Here is a 24,508-nt window from a genome sequence, read left to right on the forward strand (position 1 = left end):
AAATAAGAAAATTTTAAACTTTCAGAATGAGCCATTTTAACATACATACATAACATTTTCCCCATTACTGATGTTAATGCAGATTTTCATTTGAATTAGCTCAATAAAAACCCGTTAAAGTCTCTTTTCTGCGCGCCAATTTCTAGAAAATTTGCAGAGTAACCAATTTTTGCGACGGATTCCGTTCTACTGGTCAACGAGAACTTCCTCCTTTTATTTCTAGGACCTTTCAGCGTCTGTAATCGAAATGTCGGCCGTGTAAGTGGCGCAGGAAATTTTTCTACCATCTTCTTTTTTCCTTGTTGACGCCTCAACATATCATCGTTCCCACCCAGGAAAAACAAACCGGGTCCTTTAAAAACTATAGCGACAGTGAGAGCCAGCTCGTTGTTAACCTGTATAAATTCAATTCATTCAGGCACCAAGATTGTAATTTCAATGAATAGATGTTCCGCGGTGTTCCCGGCTGAAGTGTTAGAAATTTTAAACTGTCCCACGCGAAACCTTGAAAAAAGATTAAAAGGCACGAAAGACTGCTTTGTTGCGCTTCAAATCTATAGATACGGCCACAATTTGATGGGTTCAAAGCCACTGTGAGTTTGAAGGTGAAAAAGTCGCCGTAGGATTGACAGAAGAGGAGTTTTCAACTGTATTTGTGGTACCGGCACAATTTTGTTGCGCTACTTTACATTGAAATATTCTCTGTCTGGCCAGGGGAAGACACCGTGGGAGCAGTTCAATACCTAAGGCATAATCTGTTATCTGCTTTATCTCATTGAAAAACATCCTTACTGTCGAAAGCATAGCCTAAGATTTTGGCCTTTCTAAGGCGACCTACCGGTAATTATGGCTCCTGACTAAGGCCAACTGAGTAAAGTCAGCCTCACATTTCTTAGCCTTTTTAATATTTATTCGAGAAGCTGAAGGTATCTTGGGTATTCAGGGATAAGAGACTTAAAAAAAAATATAATTCAGATCTGGTCTACCGCCGTTGATAGAGAACTCCTGAAGTGACACATAAGCCGAATGTTTTTTTTATTTTAGAATGGGCAGGTGTTACTAGCCGGTCAAGCTGTGTCCCTTTCGGAGCTCGATATGTAGGCACTCATCGCTTCTAAACTGACGTTAACTAATTCAGTCAGAAGTTCAAGCGCTTACCGAAACTTTGCGCTCCATCACGATCCAAGAACTTAGTCCATATTAAATGGCGCTGCATTCCTTACAGGGGTCGGGGTTGCTGCACTGCAGTGCACGAACGTTGCAGACCATCGTGCAACAGCCAGCAGCTAGGCTACTACGCTGCAAAGCAATTCTGCGCTGCACAAAATGCAGTCGTCATCGTTTTGCACACCTCCGTCGTCCACTCTGAACCCAGTGGAAGTGAAGAAGACGTGGGCATGTCAACACCTACTACTACTAACGTACGCTTTAAGTGCTCGTGGCAAGGCGGAGGTGCAGCAGAGGTACACGTATTGCACCTTAGAGTGAGGAAGTAAAACGCAATTGAGCCGTACATTTGCGCATTGCGGCCTTTCTGCATAAGTGGGGGTGGCCGAACCAACTAGCCATCATTGCAAGTCCGACTAACTGTTTGCAGTGCAGCGCTGCACAATCTTGTATCTATGTATGTGTGTATGTGTATGAATGGTGGTATGCACCAACCACATCGAGGGGGCATGCCAGGTCGCCGTTTCGACCGAACCTCGAGCGCCTTCTACTTTCCGTTTTTCTACTTTCAGTGTGGCAGTCTTCTTCAATTTTCTGCTTTTTGTTGATATTTAAATTATACGCTCAACGCCAGCGCTGGCTCAGTCGGTCACCAGTTGTTTGCCGAAGCTCTTGAACTTGAAAATCGCGCGCCTTGTCATAGTAGTTGCGGAAATTGTCAGCTCAGCACAAGCCGTTTTGGTTGTCGTTTATTCGCTCAAGTCGTCGCCGCCCGCCGCAGTGCTTAGCAAAATAATTGCATTTCTTACTTATTTAATCGGTTTGTTTGCAATGCTCGCTTTATGCGATTGTCGTGTGGCGCTTTTTTTTACGCAAGTCCAGCTGTTTACTTTACTTTTTTCTAATTGGCGTAAAGCCATTTGTTTTCGGTGGCTTTGGTTGTAAAGCGAAAGTGAAACGTATTTTTATTTATTTATTTTTTTTTTTTTGTTACTCTGGTGCATAACAGATAATGAAATATATATGTATGTAGCTGTATGCGTGCATGTGTGCATTACAATGCAAAAGTTTCCAGCGCGTGCCAAAGTTAAGTAAACACCTATATACATACATACATACATACGTGCCTTGCAAGTGTTTCGGAAGTATCGATTGCAGTAGCTTCTACATACATTTGTATGTATGTATTGTATGTAGCAAGGGGATCTTCTTGCGTGCGATAGAGAATTTATTAAGTCAGTTCTACAATGCTCTGGAAACTGTTGATCTGCAATGCTCGTTACCCGCCTTTGTTTAACTGGCTGTTTGAGAAATCCGTCAGGTGGGACCTGAAAGAAAAAAAACTTGGAACAACCGAAGCCTTTTCAGGGTTTGTGACTGTTTCCTCCGAGCTAACGTTAGATACATTTCAAATTAGGATCTTTAGCTTCTACCCGAAAGAGGGCAAATTGCGCCACATTCACGCGCTAATCTGAATTTCACAAGTTCTCTCAGCTGTACGACAGACACTCTCACGCAGCGAGGCCTACTAGACGATGCGTCGTTCTAATTGCATTCTCTTTTCTTTTTTTTTTTTGTTCATTTAATGGTTTTTTTCGTATTGGAATTTTTTGCGTCGCAGTTAAAGTTCATGTGAACTTTCTCGTTGTTTTTTTCTTTATTTGTTTTTTTTTCCTCGAGTACACCTGTGCCAGAAATCAAAGCCTAAAAAGCAGTAGCAGACAGTGTTTTGAACAGCTGGACGTTGCAAAGTGAGAAAATTGTTGTGAAATCTGAAATTTGTCAATTAAAAAATTAACGCGCAATTAAAAAATTTTTTTTTCAAGCGTTTCGAATTTCAATTGAAAAAAAAACGTACGCCTATCACACATTTCATGTTTTTGCAACGCATAAAGTGAAGCTAATTTTTTTTTAATTTATTTCGATATTCAGTGCAAATTTCGCTTGAGCCTGGGAGTAATTTTTGAACTGTGAAGTATCTGTATTTAAAAGAAAAAAGATTTTGAATCGAATTTTAAAGCAATTGTGTGCAAGCAAAAATCGTATTAACCCAAGTCGCAAGTAAAATTGAATAAAAGCGAGTCTATGTTTGCAGCTATACGAGATTACTTTATGGGCAAAAAGCTAAGCCGTGTTGCAAAAAAGGTGAGTGCTAATAAATATTGGATAATTTCAAAAGAAATGAGTGAAAACGCTTATTAAATTTAAATGCGCGGCAGAGTAGCCTAAATGGCATGTCAAAAAAAAATAATAATAAAAAATAAAAAATTTGGTACAGTTAAAAAAGGATTTGCTAGATTTCTGTAAAGTGGCGGTCAAAAATGGATGAACGCTGTTTCGTTTTTAATATTTACAATGTTTTTCAAGCAATAATTTTTTTTTTATTTTTTTTTAGAAAAATATGGTTCATGCTGTAGCAAGAACTATAAAAATCACGCTTTCAAATTTTGTGCAGAACTTAGAAAAATTCCACAAATTTTTATCTAAATTTCGTGCTGCAATTAACAAGCTTATAAAATTCTATTGATTCATATTCATATATGTATATTCATTGATTTTTAATTTTTTTTTTGTTTTTCGTTGACGACGGCGTTTTGCACTTTTTTCCATATACATACATAAACATGAATTTCTGATGGAAGAATATGCGCAAGACCTTTTGAGAAAAAAATTTAAAAAATCAACGCCAGTTTTTCTAAATTCCGCTTTTTATATGAAAAACACTTCAAATGCCATCAGCGAAAAAAAATATATTAAAAATCAATGCGATTTTATAGCCGCTCAAAACTTGCACTCGAAATTTAGTTAAAAATTTGTGGAATTTCTGCACAAAATTTCAAAATGTGATTTATATAGTTTTTACTAAAGCATGAACCATATTTTTATAAAAAATATCAAACAAATTATTGCCTCAAAACCATTGTAAATATTAAAAACTAAACACCATTCATACATTTTTGACCGCCACTGTGATTCAATCAAAACAAATAAATAAAAGTCCACCTAGGCTAAATTTGATGAAGTTAATCGGATAGCTTCGTTTTTCGATTTTCTTATCGAACCCTAACCGCCAAAAAGATGTAAGTGACTTTTTTTTCAACATTTTATTTTTTAATTCAAAGATGCAGATCGGTGAGGTAGTTTTTGAGATACGCATATCTCATATAAGTGGGCGGTGCCATCCCCATTTTCTAAAATTTCTTGAAAACCACTTTTTTGTTAAAGAGCGATAGTAGATATCAATTTTGAACAATTATTGATGAATGCCTTAGAAATCTAAAAGTCCGATACCTGCGCACATATAAATTAAAGGCCATATTTAAGAAAATTTGCCTAACTTAGACAATTTTTATACGATTACAATAAATGAGCTATAAGTTTATTTAAAAATATATTTAATTTTAGATAGTACTATATATTTCAAAATTGTGGAAATTAGTGATGAACAAAATTTAAAAAATAAAAAAAAAAATTATTATTTTTTAATATTTTTCTGATGAAGAGATGTGGTGATCTCCGAAATAGCTGCTATAACTTCTACCGCTTAGACTTTGTTGCTTTTTCAATTTTTCCTAATAAACAATCGTGGTACAAAGCTCAATAAAAATATTAAAAATAAAATGTTAAAAAGCCACAATAACATTGAGAAATACATGTTTTTTTTTATTTGCCCGAAGAAAAATCCCAACAATCCAAGTCTGACAATAGATTATTATACATCATTTTAAAGGCCTGTAAATCCTCTTCGACATGTTCGATCTTTACAAATTTAATGGTCGTCATTCAAAAATTGATAAATCTACAAAACCGTGTCTTCTGGCCTAAAATGACAAGTCGCGACGTTTAAATGATTTTTAAAAAATCTATAAAAAAATAGGCAACAATATTTCTCATAAAAAGGAAGGAAATTAGGGGTAAGGGTCTAGAAATTAAAAAAAAAATGTTCGATGTGCACCCTAATGTACATAGGTACGTATTCACATTTACACATCTAATCAATGCTGCTAATTTTTATCGTTTGGAACACACGTTCGTGCCGTTCTCTTATTAACTGTATTCGTTTATATCAAAACTGGGCTCGAGTTTTGCTTTCGAAGAGCAAACTGAGCAATAAACAAACAACTGAAACAATTCAGCTAGTAATCTAAGCCAAAAGTAGTCCGAGCTTGCGGCATTCATAATACACGTCGGCTACTTGCGATGGCGATCCGAAAAAGCTAAAGCTTTTGTCTAAGAAATTCGTCTGAAAATTTGTGTTTTCAATTTTGATATCAGTGTTTGAAACTAAATTATAGTTAAAGAACCACTAACTGAAAAAAGTCCATAGTCCGTCATCCAGTATTTCGCAGCTTGACCATTCACCACTCAATACCCCATTAAAGCTAGACATTTGCATATTTCAAAGAAAATCGTCATCGTCGCCGATATTTGCTTAAGTGAAAATCATAAAAGAATTTGAAAAAAAAACAATTAAGATAAACTAAAAGTTTATTAATGAATGACGCGCGTAATAGCCACTCATTCGGTTGAAGCACACACATACATAGCTCTGTACATTAGGGTGGTCCAAAATAAGTAAAGTCGGAATTTCATTGCTCTCACCGCCTAGGATTGTTCTTTGTCGAAAAAATATACCGCTATTGTTTTATTTTTAAATTAAAAAATATTTAGAGGTCGCTCAAAGCGCTCAAAGTTTTCCATTTTGTAGTTGCTATGTGAAAAAAATGCTTAAATAAATAATTGGGAACTTCCTGAAGAGAAACAGAGTTTTCCGATCGAAAATATTGATTTTCAAGAATTCTACAAAATGTCTACGAAAAGTGTTGTTTCCCCATATGAAAATCTTTGTGCGCTTTGAGCGACCTCCAAATATTTTTTTTTGATTTTAAAATAAAAAATAGGGGTGTATTTTTTTCGGTATAGAACAATCCTATGGGGTGAGAGCATAAACATTTCTATTTTACTTTTTCATATGCTATTTTGGACCACCCCAATGTGAATTCATTAATACTGAAATTGCCATTCGCTAAAAGCCAGGCTTGTATTGCGTATACTGATCGACAGCTTTGTTGACCTGCTGGCAAACGCTTACTTTTGCATGCCTAAATACTACATACTTACTTACATACAGTGGCGAAATTTTAAATAGGGAAGAGACGTTTTGTTTAGCATCCCAGTGGGAAAAGTAGTAATGCATTACATGCGGGAGAAATAATCTAATGTATTTCTTATGAGTTTTATATGCAATTACTGTAATCAGCATTCTATTGTATTCAAAAAGTCTCCAAAATTTCATATTAAATCACATTCATTTCTCGATACTAGGTAATGCAAAATTGAATGCCCCACTTTTCTTAGGACATAAGTCTCACCTTCGATAACGAATGGTTAATAAGTTAGTATTCGATTCGTTTAGAATTTTTGTGAGGAAAAATTTCATAAACACTTGACATTTTCGAGACTAAATAATTTGAAAAATATTATATCAGCTGCTCTATTGATACTACTTGTTCAATGTGTCTTAATTTAGTGGGCTACAAAGCCGCATACGCAAAAAATCTGATTCAACAATTTTCAAATTTTTCAAAGTTGGAAATTTTGATTTACCGGATTTCCTTAGATATTAAACTAAATTTGCATAAAAAATAATAAACATTTTTTAAACAAAGAAAAGTGGCCAAAAATTTGCTAAAAGTCTCTTCCCTATTTACATTTTCGCCACCGTATGCGTGTGTACATTTGCATTAATTTGGTATGTGGGCGCACCTGTGCCATCGAATTGAAGAAGATAAACATTGAAATTCAGACTCTGCGGCAATGGTTGCATTTAACGACCGAATCGGTATCTTTTACCTGTACAGACGCACATACATACATACATACATACGTTATGCACATGTTCTCATGCCATTTTATATTACATACATACTTACTTAAAAGGATCTTTAAAAGGATCATAAATGGGGTTTCAGGATCGATTTTTTCGACGCTAGAAGCCATAGTTAACCCTTTGACGCTCTTCACAATAATGTCGAAGCTTTCATTGTTGAGTAGCAAAACTGCCTGCATTTGCTGTTTTTCCTACATTTGCACCGCATTGAACGCTCGCCTATTTAGTGTGAGAGTACCTATGCAGTGTAAAATTCTTTAAGCATCATCAAACCATCCGATGACAACCAATATTTTTCCCTAGGATGGTATTCTTATGTATGAAAACTTTTGCTTTTGCTAGGGTTACGTCCTAGGCGCTTAGCCCTCTCCACTCGACTCGATATCGAAATACAGAATTATGGATCTTATTCAAGCGGACCTGCGTCTCGATCCGCAGCAATCTCAAAAGAGTAATTACTTAGGTGTAATAGATTTTTCGATTGCATACGAATGTATTCAATTGTAATTTCCTTTCTTTCTGTGCAACCATAAAGACAATTCTTAAGATTATAGTAATATCTGGTTTAAATATCCGTTTGTCCTAAGGCTAGCGAAATATCACCAATTTTAATACTTAATTTTTTTTTTCAGTCTTGTCTTGCAATTCCTTACAAACATACTGAGTCTTTCTACTAAATTCTGATCTTACCAAATCCGTTCTTCAGTGTCTAACGTTCTCTTCTGGGGGCACACGTGGCTTAACTTTCATAGACCTTTAGTCGCCGTTTTGGCTTCACATATTTATGTACGTACAAATTTACATATATGAAAGTATGGGTATGTATGTACATATATATTTACATTGAAGCTCGATTTCAGTTTTAGGCGACATTGTGTCTGGTTGTAGAAAACAAAAAAAAAAATATTTAACATATCAAACGGTCCAGTAGGGGTAGGTAGGTGAGAAACAACTAACCGGTTAGGGCGATCACAGTTTGCAGCAGGTGCGGCTTTCGAAACTACAAATATTAACATTTAGTCGATAGACTAGTAAATAAATTCAATTAACAAAGAATTGAAAATTTCGAATTAATATTCGAAACAAACATGGAGCTCGAAGCGATATTGCAAAAACAATGTGAATACATACTACCAAGTAAAACGAGTTTAAAATTTAAATAAAACGTAGAATAGCCAAATCAAATAGGAATATATTTACCTATAAAAAAGCACACGAATGTAGATATGTACACTGAGGGAAAAAAATTTAAAAATTAAGAAAACTTGCTAAATTTAAAAGATATGCATACATATGAAAGAGCACCAACCCAACTCGTATTAAATTTCAGTATACACGTTTTAAAATATGTCGTTGTGCACTTTACAGATGCTTTTTCGTAATTAAGAAGAACAAAAATTTTTAATTTTATTTTCCGTCTGATGGTAATTGAATGGATCCTTACACTCTTGGCAGCAACCAATTGTATCAAGCATATTTCCGCACTCAGCTACAGCCATACATACAACATGGAAATGCGTTTTCAAATGTTGAGTTCGAATCAACATCGCAGCGCGCGATTAGTGCATTTTTACAGTTTGCAGCAAAATTTGGAGACAGTCTGGCAAAGCGTTACTGCCGCCCTACAAATTTCATAATTGTCCCTGAACTACTGCAAAAGGACTGCAGAGCTGGATGGTCATCAATGTATTTTTCGATATTCTTAGACCCTAAAACTACTAGCAAACTGTTTTCGTTTATTTAATATGTGAGTCTCTAGTTTACGGGGCAACTGCTAAAATATTAAAAAAAATCGTTATTGGTAACATTAATGTAATTTTTATACATTTTTATACATATACAAACAAAACAAAGGAACATTTTATGATTTTTAATCAAAATTTTCGACCTTTTAATCAGATTTAAAAAAAAATAAACAAAAGTGGTAAACAATCCCGCTTTGAAATAGGGGTGCTATTGATATGGCAAATATATCACTGATCACCGGAAATGTGTAGTTATGCAGTGATTTTTTTTTATTTCCAATGTTTTTCATTTTAAATATATTTCGTTAAGTTTTTATTTAAGTATGTCTCATATTCCATAAACCATTTAAATTCAAATTCCTAACAAATATTTAAATAGAAGAATACCTTCAAGAGCGTGGTAAAAAGATTTATGAAAAATCAGCGCGATAAATTATACTAAAATTTAAGGGTCTATAGAACTGCATTCTTATAACTCCAATTTAAAATTTTGAAGTTTTTACAACAGTTTCTAGACTATACTAAATTTCCAACACAGAAACGTGAATTTATATGTTTATGTTATAATACTTATGGGGCATCCTTAAACAAAAAATGTACGAAAACTATTTAGCATGAAAACCATTCTGAATATTCAAAATTCTATGTACATACCTATTCTTATTAGATGCCGGAGAGTCTACGTACTACATTTCAATCGATTTAATACAATTTAACGCTGAGTTATCCTAAATAAGCATTCAACATATCACCGTTTTTTTTTTCATTTTTTCACACAACTTAGTTTAAATTTTTAATTATAAGTATCACAGAAATAGCCATTATACGTAAAAAATATAAATTATTTTTAATAATAACGGTTTTAGAAAATGAAGTAATAACTGACACTTTACGCTGCTAATTTTAAAGCACAGTTTGCCTCAAAAAGTAAATTATGTAGTGCAAAACAAATATGTAGCTCTTAAATCATAAAATTAAATATTATTTATTTACAAAATTGTATGCGTGCTTATTCAATTACAGTATTTAAAGAAAATACTCTAGACTATACTTCTTGGAGCCAGTTGAAAACTAACCACATTTGTTCTAGCCCGAAGGTGACCCTTTTTGAACTATCTAGGAACTTTTGTTGTATGAACTGCCTCTGAACCATCTAAGCCAGATTCAGTTGAGAACAAGCTCAAAAGTTCTGCAGAGGGCGACGATTGTCACTTCGTAGGACATCGCCATGTTAAAAAAGACAGTTGAAAGCATTGATTTCGGATAGATAAAGAACCAATACCGTCCCTTTTCAGGCTAGCTCGGCGAAAGTTCTGAACCAGCTTGATTTGCTGCAGGGCATGTACCATGTATGTTTGCGTGTATGTATGTGTTGCCACCGCTGTGCATGCTTGGTATGCATATACTTTCTTAATTATTCAAAACAATTAATAAAAAAAAAACACAGGTATAACAGTAGTTTTTTAGTTAGTGTATATAATCATGGAGAAAAAAAATATTTTCATTAATTGGATGTAAGTCCTATAAATTGATTTATGCAATAAAAATTGCCACAAAATTTGTTTGAGTTAATCGCAATTTAGATCTAGGTCTGCGATATGTAAGTATGAATGCAATAAAAGTTTCTAATTATTATTGAATTCTTCCTAAAAGTCGCCGAAACTTTAACTAAGTTGCGCGGTGCTAATTGGAAATGTAAAAACAACCTTACGTCAATAAATGCTCAACCTCAACAAAAATATGTAGCTGTTCATTTTAGCTACTATTAGTATTATTTAGCTCTTTCTAGCTCTTTTTTTCGACCGTTTTAGCTCCAAACGAAATTCTCTCTGGCAACACTGGTTTTGACACCTTCTTGGCTGTCAGCGATGCCAACTTGCGGGGAATTCCCCGATTTGCGGGGAATAACCGATTTTTGCTGGAATTTTGACTATTTAGTTTTAAATCATTAAAAAATGTACCTAGAGTGCCGAATACTTTTTGTAAAATTTTAATTTTTAGTCACAATTGCAACTCTCCAATTTCGCATTAGCAACACTATAAAAACATTAATTTCAGCAATCAAGGCGAATTTAATTGGGAAGTTCACGAGCTAGTTGGTTTAATGCACAAGGTCATTGAATTGATCGAACGAGCTAGTTCGAAATTCTAATTGAACTATTTACCTACTCCAGGTTGCCGCTTTAAATTTAACTTATTTTCATTTATAATTAATAAGATATATTTTTATGAGAAATTAGTAAAAAAATTTAACAATGTTTAACACCTTCACCCTCCCCGCCCCCTACTAAAAAACAATAGAAATACATACATATGTACATATGTATGTAGGCATGTGTCTATCTATGTATGTTGTTGTTAGTGAAGTTTTCGTGGTGATGGTGGTTGAAGCGACTTTGGGAGTTGGCGGCGGCGCGCCGTTACAGTTCTTGTTTTCATTTTATTTAATTTTTGGTTCCAAAGTGTTGTTGTTGTTGTTGTTGCTGGAGCATCTCCACGCCAATCTCTACGCCCAACTTCCGCTTGTAATCTCAAACAGCGAAAAGCAAGCGAATCAAAAACAAAAATAGAACATCAAAACAAAACCACTAAACAGTGGAATAGCAAAGGCAAAGGAAGATTAAACAATTTTGTACACTGCAAAACAACAAAACGAGTTGAACGAACGCTGCGCGGTTTCGTTTTGATTTCGGATTTGGGTGGTTCACTATGTAAATAACGGAGAACGAGCGAATAAACTGTGGATTGCAAGCGGAATGGAACAGTCGGAAAGAGAGGGAGAGACGAGAAGAAAGATGCCTGCTGCAGGAGGAGAGAGAGAGAGAGAGCGATGGGGACTTGTTCCCCAACGACACCATTTCGAATGCATTGCTGAAATTCTTTTCAAATTACACGTAAAGTACTTATGGATTTGTATTTACGAGACTATCCACACATTTATCTATCTATCATTTGTACAAAGTACATACATACAGAAGTATGCACATACATACATATGTACATACTGACTGCATGCAGGCACTTATAAATAAAAAATAAACATTTTAATTTAACTTCGCTAATGCAATTCGGCACAACAACACGAAATGAAAACAAGTGAACCCACGTTGCCACACACTTAAAAAAAAATTAAGCCAAAACAATAGACGAAAACACCCAAAAGTTAACGAAACTCACATCAGCCGGTAGTATAACGGTATATTTTCTTTTAAATAAACCCTCGTAAGTCCCCAATTTATTCCTTTCGAAACGTACAAAAATTAAGATTTTAATAAAATTCGGTGTTGAGTGAAACAGCCTTATGTCGCTTAACAAAAATGTAGTAACTGATATAGGAATCTTACTTTAGTCAAATGCCATCCATTTTTGAGATATCAAAAAAAAATTGTTTTTTAGAAGCGTTCGCCAAAAATTGGATTTTACTTTTTCATAGACACAATCAATGAGATAAAAAAAAAATATATATAATTATATATGTATATTAGAGTGGTCCAAAAAAATGAAGTCGGAGTTTTAATGCCGGCACACCCTAGGATTGATCTATATCGAAAAAAATATACCCCAATTATTTTATTTTGAAATCAAAAAATATTTAGGGAGTGCTCAAAGCGCTCAAAGTTTTCCATGTATTTTATATAGAGAAAAAACATCTTTTCGTAGAAATAGTGTAGAATTCTTGAAAATCAATATTTTTCGATCGAAAAACTTTACTTATTTTCAGGAGACTCCCAGTAATAATACCCAATTGTTTTTTTTAACAATTATTCATGGTAACTATATTTTGTAGGTCCTCCAAAGCCCTTAGATAATGCAATGGGGGGACCAATAAAAAATCTTTTATCATAAAAAATGGTTAAATAAACAATTGGCTATTAATACTGGAGTTTTATTTCAAGAGTTTTATACCATTTCTACGAAAAATTGTGTTTTCTCATTATAAAATACTTGGAAAACTTTGTGCGCTTTGAGCACTCCCTAAATATTTTTTGATTTCAAAATAAAAAAATATGGGTATAATTTTTGCGGTATATAACAATCGTAGGGGGTGGAGGTATTAAAATTCCGACCTTATTTTTTTACCTACATTTTTGGCCCACTTTAATGTATATGAAGTAATTAACTTTTTACGGTATGCTTAATTTACTGACAAACATAGTTATTCGAAAATATGTAAATATCTTTTCTTAGGTCGAGATCAAAAATATCCACACAAAACAATTAGCTAAGAAATTTAAAATTTTTCGCAAGAAGCAGTTTATACAAATTGTGTAAAACTAATGCCGAATTTCTACTAGGCATTGAAATGACAAAAAATGTATGCCATTTAAGAAAATTCCATCTGGAAATGAACTTACTGACCATTTTTCTGTTTTTCACACAATGACACCATATTTTTTGTAATGCCCAACTTTGTCATTTCTCATTTTTGCCATTAAATGCCTAGTGGAAATCCAGCATAAGAGTCTTAGTACCCTTTCAGACACGTCAAGTCTTGCTTTCAAGTCTGCTCGTTCGTTGGCGATGGAGGTGGGAAGAGAGGGGAAGAGTACAGATACCTCCGTACCGTCAATTCGTTTCAAGTTTTCTTGTCCCTTTTGATCTTTTCGTTGCTTCCAATTTAAGAACCAAGGACTTGAATTCAATTAAAGTTGACGCGTGTGGAAGCAAATAGAAAACACAAAAGAGAATGCGAAAAAAAAATTGCTTTCAAGACTTGACGTGTCTGAAAGAGGACTTACTCGGTAAGTAGGTAATGTGGTAAACTTAAATGAAGGCTTCCTCAAAATGAAAATGTTGAAAATCTAAACTTTACCGTATAAATTATAATACTTTTTTTTAAAACTGGATACACCTAATTTTTAAAGATTTTAAAATAACAATAATAACGAACATTTTGCCACTGAAATTGAAAATTTTTATTCGCCACAGCTGAAAGAAAAACAGCTACCAGTTTTGGTAAAAACATACCGTGTGGCAGCAGCGCACGAAGCGCCAACGACGACAAAAAAAGCAAAACAGAGAGTCGGCCAACGTACGAACGCTGTCATCGTGTAGGGGATTTTTCGCTGTGCGCAAAGGGGAACTGTTTCGTTTTCCTTCCACTGCGTTCGTAAATTTTCTTTCCACTTTACGTTGTCTGAGCTGCATTCATCGCAGCTCCGCTCCATAGCGTTCGCAGCGGAACTGAAGCGACAGTTTATTTTTAAACTTTGTTCGGTTTGGATGTTCGAAATAAAAGCGCTCGCATTGTGAACGCGAATTTATAAAATTGGAGCGCCAAATATTTCTTTGAAAAAGTGCAACAAAACAGTTCTTCAAGTTTTAAGCTTTTTGTCTTAAGGCCTGAACACAAATGCAAAAGGAACTACTAAAAAGGCCAAACAATAAATATTAGAGTGAAAACTCAAAAGGAATTTTTTCAACAGTATTAATAAAATATTTACACAGCAAAGTGAAGTGTCCAGAATTGCTATAGTTAAACTTAAAAAATCTAAAAGTCTGGTGTCAACTTGAAAGCTTTTAGAAAATTGTAAAGCTACAATAAAAATTTGTGTGATTAAGGATAAAATAAATACAGTGCAGTTGCTGCAGAAAAAAACGGGATTATTTGCGAAAAAGTGATTTAAAGTAGAATGTGCATAGAAACTAATCCCCGAGTTGTTTGAACTGGGAAAATGACTAATCGCCAACAAATGCATAAAGTGAATATTAAATTACAAGATTTGAAGAAAATTCTGTAAATGGCAGTGATTATTCGAGTTTATTAAATTCCATTTTTATTTCTATTACATTTGAGTTTTTAATAAAACACAAACAGCCTCCCCAATGAAATGTAAAAGCTGGTCGAATAAAATCAACAATTTTGTTGTGCGTCGCCTGAAATCAATAAAGGTAAATATTTTCTTATGAAACTAAGTAATCAACCAAAATTTAAAATTTTGAGAGAAGCTATTTTAATAATTCCATCGAGCTCTGAAGTAATGAAAGTGGAAAAATACCTACCTTTGTAGGTACATATGTATGTATGTACTTCAAATTCAAATCTAAGCGAAAACGCAAAATTTTTTCTAAACATTCTACCTCAATAATTTTGTCAGACCTGGATTTGTAGGTTTTTCTCAAGCCTTCTTAATTAGAATATTAAATGTAAAAGTTAACGTAAAATCAATTATTATTCGAAAACTATAAATAATTATGCAAAACTGAACAACGAAATATGAAAAATAGGCGCAGATTGTAAATACATACATATGTACATATGTATATAAAAAAGATTTGCTTTTGTGATTAATTGCGAGTTAAAGCAATCCCAAATTTATAATCAATAAAAACGTCATCTTAATCAAAAATTTTAATTAGCTCGCAAATGCCTACAACTAGGTACATACATAGGTACTTAATTATAAAATACAAAGCTTATTTTTAGACGCGATAACAAAGTAATCTAAATGAGCATTTTTTCTAGTAGGTACATATGTAGGTAATATACAGTTTTTTTTTTTAATCAAAAATTTACTGAAAGTTTTTAAATACATAAAGTTTTACATATCTGTTCATAAACATACATACATATGTATGTATGTAGATACATAACTGTGGTAAAAGTTGCTGTGGTTTTTTCAGTTGCCATTTCATGTTCCTTTCGAATATTCCATACATAAAAAGAAAATATAGTCAAAATCGTATATCAACTTTTTCCACATATGGAAAATATTTTGTTTTGTTTTTGTTATTTTATGGCTTTATAACAATTATATTCAACCATTTTTATAGAGCTTGAGGCCGATTTTAATGAAAAACTTATTGTGGAAAAGTAACATTTTTCATTAAAAACGGCCTCAAGCTCAATAAAAATTGCAGAAAATATTTTGTTTTATTAAAATTTTATTATTATTTGATAAAAAATAAATCCATAAAACTCAAAAGTTTAACTTTGCAACAATTAAAAAAAAACCCTAAAATTTTCATGGAAATTTCACTCTTTTTTATAAAATTTGTCCATGCGTTATATGGAAGAAAAGGCGCAACACCTTCAACAAAAAAGTTGCTAAAAAGTTTGAAATTTTGATGGAAAGTTTAGGGGTTTATTTTTTTGTAACTGTTACAAAGTTATAAATTTTGAGTTGTATGAATTTTGTTGTATTTAGTATGAATAATGTTTTTATCATGGTATGAAAAATAAAATTTGGGTATATTTTCATATTTTCATTAAAAATTAAAAAAAAAATTAAATAAAAGCAAATATGTAGGTACCTATGTTTTTTTCAAAATATGTAAAACAAAGTACTGCACGATTTTGACAGACACTGTATGCACATTTTTGTCTGAATTCTATGATTGCGTGTGTACCTCCGGTTGCATAAAATTATAAGAAGTCATAATTCGGCACACTTTTAAAACTTTATTTGCATTTTTTGCACATACATACTTACATATGTATGTATGCACAAAGTAAAAAAAAAATCTTATTTATGTAGGTACATATCTGCCAAATCATTAGCCGCATTTTACAAAACCTCCGAACGTAATACATATAGCCTGGTAACGTAAACAGTAACAAAATTTTGTTTTTTTTTTTGGGAAGTTGAGGGGCGAAAATTTCAAACAATTAGGTACAATCATGTTCATACATATATATATACATGCATATGTATTTACAGTAGTAAATGTTTTTAACAGACTAACTAACTTTTATTAAAGTGCAAAACACAATGGCAAAAGCCACAAAAATAAAAAAAAAAAACAAAATGAAGGCAGAAACGTCGAAAAGAAATTCCACGAATGCTGCAGTGGCAACAAAACGAAAACATTAAAACAAAAAGGCCAACAGTAACAGTAAAACCACACACAAACAAAATGACAATACAATGGCGGCAACAACAATTCCAACAATTCCAACGCACAAATCCAGGTCATTGTCGTCGTCATCGACTTTTGGACGGACGGACAGGCGATCGGTATCACTGTTGTGAGGTAGATATGGTCGGGAGGGCGGTCGTTGTAGTTTGGAAGTTTTGTATGTATTTTTTTTTTGCATTTATTTTTGCGCTGCTTGAGGTTGGATGGAAAAGAGGTGAACAAAATAAAGTTGCAGTCAAAAAAAAAATGCAAAAAGTAGCAAAAGTCTAATGGAATGTACCTACATAAATGAATAGCGAAAAGCAGTTTTAATTGCGTATGTACATATGTATGTATGTATGTATGTTTTTTTTTTAAGCAGTAGCAGAAACAAAGTATGTAACAATTTAATTTTTTTTTTTTTTTTTTTTTTTACATAGCAAATCTACCACAATTCGCACAACAAAAATGAAGTTAATAAACAACCTAAAACCTTGTTTACGTGGAATATATTCGAATGTGCTTGTTGTTGTGGTTGTTGTTGTCGCGGTGCTGTCTTGTTTTCTTCGCTATTTTATGTTGTGAAGTTTTGCTTTATTGCCGTTTGAGCGCGCCGCTGGATTTTGCTGTTATTTTGCCCCAGCTTGTATTGCGGTACCAGTTTTTTGTTATTGTCGCCGTTAATGCTGTTTAATGTTGTAGACACAGTTTATTTTCACTCTGCCTCTGGTGGAGTTCCTTTTTCGCTTTTAGCTCTTTCCGCCTTTCACTTGTCGCAATTGAAATTTTTATTTTCATATTTTTTTGCAAATTTTTATTTACACACATTATTTTTAAATATGTATGTACTTGCTGAGTATGTACATATGTTTTATACACTCCTGGTGTGAATTTAATATTTTAATTTTCACCAAATTCGAATTATTTTTTATTTATGTATTAAGCTTTATCTGGAGAATTAACTCATTTGTATAGATAGGAGTTGCACAAGGTGTCATAAAAGCTACATTGTCACAAAGTCATAAATTAAAACGTTAAAAATTGTTCATTGTTGCTGTGAATCATTCAAATACCTATATTTTCAATTTTTATAAAATTTATGGCAATATACGTTGTACCTACATATAGTATATGTAAGTATGTAGGAAGTTGTGACACTTTTTCAGATTGACGGATTTAGGATAATGTGGATTAAGTTCATATTTTTTTTTTTGTTTTTTTCTCGAGTTCGGGTTTTTTGATAAACTATAAGATTTCCAGCGATAGAAAAACAAAGTGCAAGTTTCATGTTGCTAAAAATTACCGTTGATTTCTATAACATTTTTTTTGTGGAGGGTGTGGCGCATTTTCTTTCATATAGAAATAGATTTTTATCACGCGTAACACCCTCCACAAAAAAAAATCTAAAAAATTAACGATAATTTTTAGCTATTTAAAACTTACCTTTGTTTCTACTAAAATTGAGCTACAAAACTGCATACTCGAAATTCTGGAAATTCTGAATAAAATTTTTGAAATGATGAAAATTGTTTGAATATTTGTTTATATGTTTTTTGTTATAGAATTCACTATATTTTCATAAATAATTAATGAAAAAATTCTTCATGAAAATAATTATGAGTACATATTATTATATAACAAGATGTACACGTACATTTGACACTGACTGTATGTATGAATTGATAACCGTCCTTCTTTCTTTTTGAAGTCGGTTAAAAAACGACTGTAGCATTTTGTCTTTGGAATAGGTATTCAAAACAAAAAAGTTGAATTGTATATTTCGATTTTTGATTTTGATTTTGTAAAAAAAACCTAGGGTAGAGAGATAAACGATAAATCTAATAAATAGTTTTTGTTTTGATTTAATTGATTTCAGATGAAACACTAAAATGACAAATATTCTGATAACTAATATTACAATAAATAAATAGATAGTTCTTTACAGAGTAGAGTTAAATCGGGTACCTACCTAAAATATAGAACAAACTTTGTTTACTTATAGGTATATGGCTCATCCTTCATTAATTTTATTTGCCTGCCACTTGCATGTACAGTCAGTCAATAAAGTTTAGGTACCGCGAATTTTTTACAAAACCGGTAACTATTTTTTAAATATTTTACTTTTCGCTAATTTTTTATTAACATACATATGGTTAATTCTACAACAAAAACCCCAAAACTCAGAGTTCCAAACCTTACGGAAAGTTAAATAAAATTCTGTCCAAAAATAATGTTCGAAAATTTGTTTTTAGGTACCTATGGAAAAAATGTGCGACAACTTCAACAAAAAAATATTCCTAAAATCAATGTTGGGTCCTAGCTTCCTCATACTATACTAAAATTCAACTTTTTTCTAGAGAGCGTATACTATATAAAGTGCAATATTTGAATGAAATTTTGCAGAATTTTCTTTAATTTTGCACATGGTTTGGAACTCTTATTTTTGGGGTTTTTCTTGGAGAATTAACCATATTTTTATTAAAAAAATTGCGAAAAATAAAATAGTTAAAAAATAGTTGCCCGCATTGTAAAAAATGCGCTGTATGAGCCAACGAATTCACCACCCAAACTCACATTAGGGTGAAACTGGCCACTGTGTTTTAACGGTAGACACCTGAATGAATGGCCCAGTGTACTTTTTACATAAGTAATGGCGTTTTCTGTTTTGTTTGGAAAATTCGCAGATGCTGCTTTTGTCGTAGCGCGAAGTGTACTTGCAGCAGGAAATATTTTCTTTATCGGTTCTCTTCCGTTCGCGCCCTTTGCAGGCTATTTTTTTTTTTGTTTTTTTTTTATATATTGCTTTTTGTTGCAAATACATACAAACATACATATTAGGTACACACTCGGAACAGGGTCGTTGTTGCATGCACCACACTTACTTTTGCATACATATATTTACACCATATGCACATACATACACACATTCTTACAGAGTCTTTTGTGTGTGTGTGTGTGTTTCATTTTTTTTTTTTATTTTAATGGCGTCTGCGCCGCAAGTACATTATTTATGGCTGCTCTTTTTCAATTCCGCTTTGTACTCCCTTTCTCCCTCTTTTTCTTTCCATATTACTTCCGAAGTACCCTCACACCTTTCCATGTATGTATGTATGTATGTATTTATCATTGCCCTCGTTGCCTTTTCCATGCAGCAGAACTCTTTGTTATTTTTCACTCCTTGTGAATGTTGTCGTCAGACGTAAAGGAAAATTACCATTCTCTGTTGTGTTCTGCACTTCGCATCTCTTGCCTTCTCACTCTTACACATTCGTCGCTCGCCTTCTCCCTCGCCCCGTCCATTGGTGTCATCCGTCAATGACGACGACGACCACAACGACGATGACGACGAAGCAACCTATGTAAACTGCAGCTAGAAGAGGCAGCCGTGTCAGCTGCAGCAGAGCGTCGCAGTCGGCAGTTACAACACTGGCAGCTGCTGGTGCAGCCAATGCAATACATAATGTCGTTGCAATGAGTGCCACCACTGCCATCACGCCTCCGTCACTTTGTCTTCACTTCCACTCCACACCAATGCTGCGACTCCTCTGTTCGATGCGGCGGCCCCGTTCACTGATCGCTGCTCGCTGCCCCACGTCCAACACCACCCCACCTCTCAGTGCTATTTGTTTTGACTTTTAGAGTCTGTCTGTGCGACTATCTGAGTTTCCTCGCCGCTCGACTATGCTGGCTGGCTTTTGTTGTTATTCAATACTTTTGTATCTTTGTTGGTGTTATTGTTTTGGGTTTTTGTTGGTTGCCATTGCTGCAGCCTAGTTTCGGTTTCAGTTGATTTAATTTCAGTTTCTGTTTCTCCATATCCAAATCGCTTTGGTACCTTTCTGTGTTTTGACGGCAGTTTTTTTTTTTTTACGTTGTTGTTTGTGTTTCTGCCCGCCCATTCGTCTGCTCAACAGATCACCTTTTACTTTGGCTGATTATCTGCGAAAAGTGTTTTTGTAATTTATTGTTGTTTATTGAAGTCGATTCAACTATGAGCGTATGTACATACATACATACATATCGTACACGATCTTCAAAAGTGGCACAACTCAAAATTTGGCATTTTTGAAATTATGCACTAAAAGCGTACGCAGAGCTTTTATTTACCTTGCAGCAAAAGCTGCAGCAAGTTTTTGCTATAATTTATTGAAAAAACCTAAGGTTAAGTCTCCCTTGCCCATATGATTAGCATGTGCTAGAAATAGTCTTACGAACGTGTAATTTTGAGTTGTGACTGTTTTGAAGACGGTGTGCAATATGTATGTATGTATGTATGTATGGATGTACGGCTGTATCTCTGTTGTATTAGTTCACCTTATTTCATCGTTTTATTTTTATCTCATTTTCCGTGATTTGCTGCTTCAGGCTGAGTTATGTATGTTTGTAGCTTAGCTGGTTGTCAGGGTGTCTGTCGGCGAAGGGTGCCGTGGGTCGAGGGGGTTTTGTTTTTTTTCAAAATTTTTAATCATCCTTCGCGTGTGTATTCTGTCGTTTATTTCATTTCAGTGGCGACGTCACTCATTGCTCTGCCCGCGTTCGCTTTGGCCTCTTTTTTTTTTTTTGCTGCTGGGGTTTCGTTTTACAATTTTCACTTCCTCGATACATGCATACATATGTACATATGTACTTCATTATATGGGGCTAGAATATTCCCCTTTCACGTCTGTTTGGATGGCCTTATTGCCGTTGCTCTGTATATACCTACACTTATAGTCAAAAAAATAAGTATATACATACATTCCCTTAGCCTTCATAATTTTTTATTTAATATTTATACAGCCATTTTTAGGGTTCTTAAGGGGTTTGCCCAAAACTTAATTTTTTTGCCCTCTCGAATATAAAATTATTATTTTGGCGATGTACAAATGTATGAATGTACATAAAAACGTATCATATGAGCTTTTCCATCGGAAGGGTCTACCGCGGAAAAAAAACGAAAAAAAAACAAAAAAATTGAGTCCTCGTATCGGTTAAATCGGTTTTAGGTTAAAATATCTCGGAAACCAGAGTCAATTGAAATATTTGGAACTCGGATTCGTACTCAGAGCATCAAAAACCTTCGCTAAAGTTCTGGGTAAGAGGTTCGGCTCATTTTTTGTCGACCTGTGTCAAATTACACCATATCACGAAATGTGTCAATCTTTGGGTTGTAAAAGAAAATTGAAAGTTGTATTAATTAAATAAACTCTAAAAACGACTAGTATTACTCCAAATCATATTAAAACAAGTTTCATGAAAAGAGCTACACAAGGGTCCAAACAAATAAAAGAAAAAAGAAATAAAATCTTATTGAAACGTACCTCTACGCCTGTCCCGTACGTGACTATGGAAATGCCCATATGGGCATACATTCAAGTATATAAGTTCGCTTGTACTTAATGGCATTGCAGATGTCTGATTGCCGCCAGTTTATTGTTTAGTTCCCACAGTCAATGCAAGTGGGTTGCCGTTTTTGTTTTGGCTTTGTTGCATTTTTTTCAGCCCGTTTGTGCGGAGAAGATGGGAAGCAGTCCAGTTTCGAGGCTGATTAAGGAGCAACGGTTCATTCAACGATGCAACGTAAACATGCTCTCTCTCTCTCTCTCCCTCTCTCTCCACTTGAGCCTACACACACACACACATGTAGACATTCACATGAAAATTAATCAAAAGAATTCATTGCTCCATTTTCGTTACATTATGCATGTACATATGTACATACAGACATACTATGTATGTATGTATGTAACTTCGGTGATTTTATGTTTCCGTAAACAGCTTTGAGGTTGTTTGGCTGCAACGTCATGTTTTCGTTTGTAAAGATTGTTATTGTGGCTTGTTGCAAATTCGAGAAGGTTAATTGAAAGCAACAAAAGGAATGCAAATAAAAAACGAAAGCAAAAGCAGCAGAAAAAAATTCGCAAGCATTCCATTTGAAAGGCGGCGCGCGCACACACACACACATGCACGCACAGTGATGGGGGCCTCAATGCTTCTCCTCCAACAGTTGCCTACCTCCCCTAACCCAACCTCTCCTATCGAAATTCACATACACACACACGCACGCCCAAATATAACCAGCATTCCGCACTCGATGACTTCAAAACAAGTGTATGTAGCTGTCATTGAGTGCTTGGCGGTTGGTGGCGCATTCCCCTACCTCGCCCCCCCAAGTTTTTCATCGTCTTGAATGCTACTGCCGCTCTTTCGACCACGCGCTCTCTTTGCATCTCTCACGGCCCGATATGAAAATGTGTTATTAAATTCATTGAGAAACAACCGTAAGCTATGTTTCCGCCGTTCGGACATTGTGCTCCCCCAAAAGCTGTGCGCCACATCTTCGTCATAGTTGCGCTCGCTCAGTCGCGAGTCCAAACGACCCGTTGCACACAAGGCAAAAGCGGCGATTTAGCTGTATAAAAATAATTAACTAATAAAATTGATTTGGGGTGTGGGAAATTAATATTATATGATGGTTTAAAACTATTTAAGCAAAAATAAATAGCAGCCTTAATAAAAATATAAATTTACCAACCCCTGCGAAAAATGGTTTTATCCACTTTGATATGAAACATGGTGTTTACATTTTGATATTTACATGAAATAAATAACCGTAACAGAAGAATATTTTACAGGTTGACCTTGGACAACATGGGGGTCTCGTAGCAAATTAAAAATTTGAAGATTCATCGTTTCGCTTTTGTATTTTTATAAATTTTTTGTTTGTCAATCAGCTGATGCGAATTGATTTTTTTGTAGCTGTAAACAAAATACAATTAATCCTAAAGCGGTGCAAAGAGAGAAAGCTAAATTTTTGTGAGGGCTCTCTAAACGACTCAAAAAATATTAAAAATAAAATCAAATGAGGGTACTCCGGGTACTTTTTTATCATGACGAAATAACTATTTTCTAGAACTTATTTAAATAACTACAATTTTAAAACTGTTCGATACACGTAAACTAATACTGTGCCTTAGTTAGTCAAGCATTAAGGAACGTTCATACGTATTTTTTCTAGATATTAAATATCGCAATTTTCCATTTTTGTCCAGCTAAATCGTCACTTTTGCCTAATGTGCGTCGCCGTAGCTAAAAAGCTCACTACTCACTCGCTGCTTGCCAACGTTGCGAGAGCTTGAAAGTCATTCCATGCCCGCTCAATAGTTGCTCGCCTTGTACATCTATTACACACTCCTCGCCTCTGGCACTTCTTGTCCTGGCAAATGTATGTCGGTATGTACTACATACAAACATACGCATATATGCATACATTTGTGTATAGAATTGGACGTTTGTGTGCATGGGGCGCCACAAGATTGAGAGCAGCCGTACGAAGTGCAAATATACGACAACGAATTTGGAGCTCCTACTAAGTAAGTGTTCGCCTCTTGATGATACCCTTGTATGAATGTGTGTAAGTGGATAGCTGTGCCAGCACAGCTAGCAGACTTGGGGCAGTTTTGCTCGCTCCTCGTACAGCTTCAGCAGGTCGTCGTGGGTTTCGTTTATTCGGTTACGAATGCTTCTATTTTTTCATTCTTGATTAGTTTGTGTGGCGCTTTTGTCGAGACGGACGTCTTTTTGAACTAACAGAAAGGTGCACGGAAAAATACTACATATACTATATACAGTGCTAACAAAAAAAAATAAAAAAAGAGAGAAAAAACCAAGAAATTGTGTATAATATATAGCTAAAGTTTCTATACATATATAAGTAAATAATATAAAAAATTGCAAATTGTGCAAAGAATTTAGCGAAAAGTTGACAGAGTCAAAAGAAATATAGTCCAATTAACAGAATAAGGAATCGAAAAGTATAATTTTACTCAAATGTGAAAAGTGCTTCGGTGCGAAAAAGTGAATGTGTTTTTTGTTTCTGAATTTTTTT

General features: G+C 34.2%; 1 protein-coding gene across 3 annotated transcripts in view; it reads left to right on the plus strand.

Moving 5' to 3' along the window:
- The first annotated feature begins 1,809 nt into the window (after positions 1–1,809).
- The window catches only part of LOC118748022 (3-phosphoinositide-dependent protein kinase 1), a 66,224-nt gene continuing 43,525 nt past the window's right edge, over positions 1,810–24,508 (plus strand). Inside the window, exons 1-2 of one of the 3 annotated variants that reach the window (XM_036482298.1) lie at positions 1,810–1,987; positions 3,100–3,312. In XM_036482298.1, coding sequence (XP_036338191.1) covers positions 3,253–3,312 — 60 coding nt within the window. In that variant the 5' untranslated portion in view covers positions 1,810–1,987; positions 3,100–3,252. Of the gene's footprint in view, positions 1,988–3,099; positions 3,313–14,048; positions 14,695–23,691; positions 24,218–24,508 lie in introns of those variants that run through there. The other 2 variants (XM_036482297.1, XM_036482300.1) reach the window with 2 other exon arrangements.

Source organism: Rhagoletis pomonella, unplaced genomic scaffold, assembly GCF_013731165.1.
Source record: "Rhagoletis pomonella isolate Grant_MI unplaced genomic scaffold, Rhpom_1.0 Rhpom_scaffold_00012, whole genome shotgun sequence".
In the NCBI taxonomy this organism is placed as follows: Eukaryota; Metazoa; Arthropoda; class Insecta; order Diptera; family Tephritidae; genus Rhagoletis; species Rhagoletis pomonella.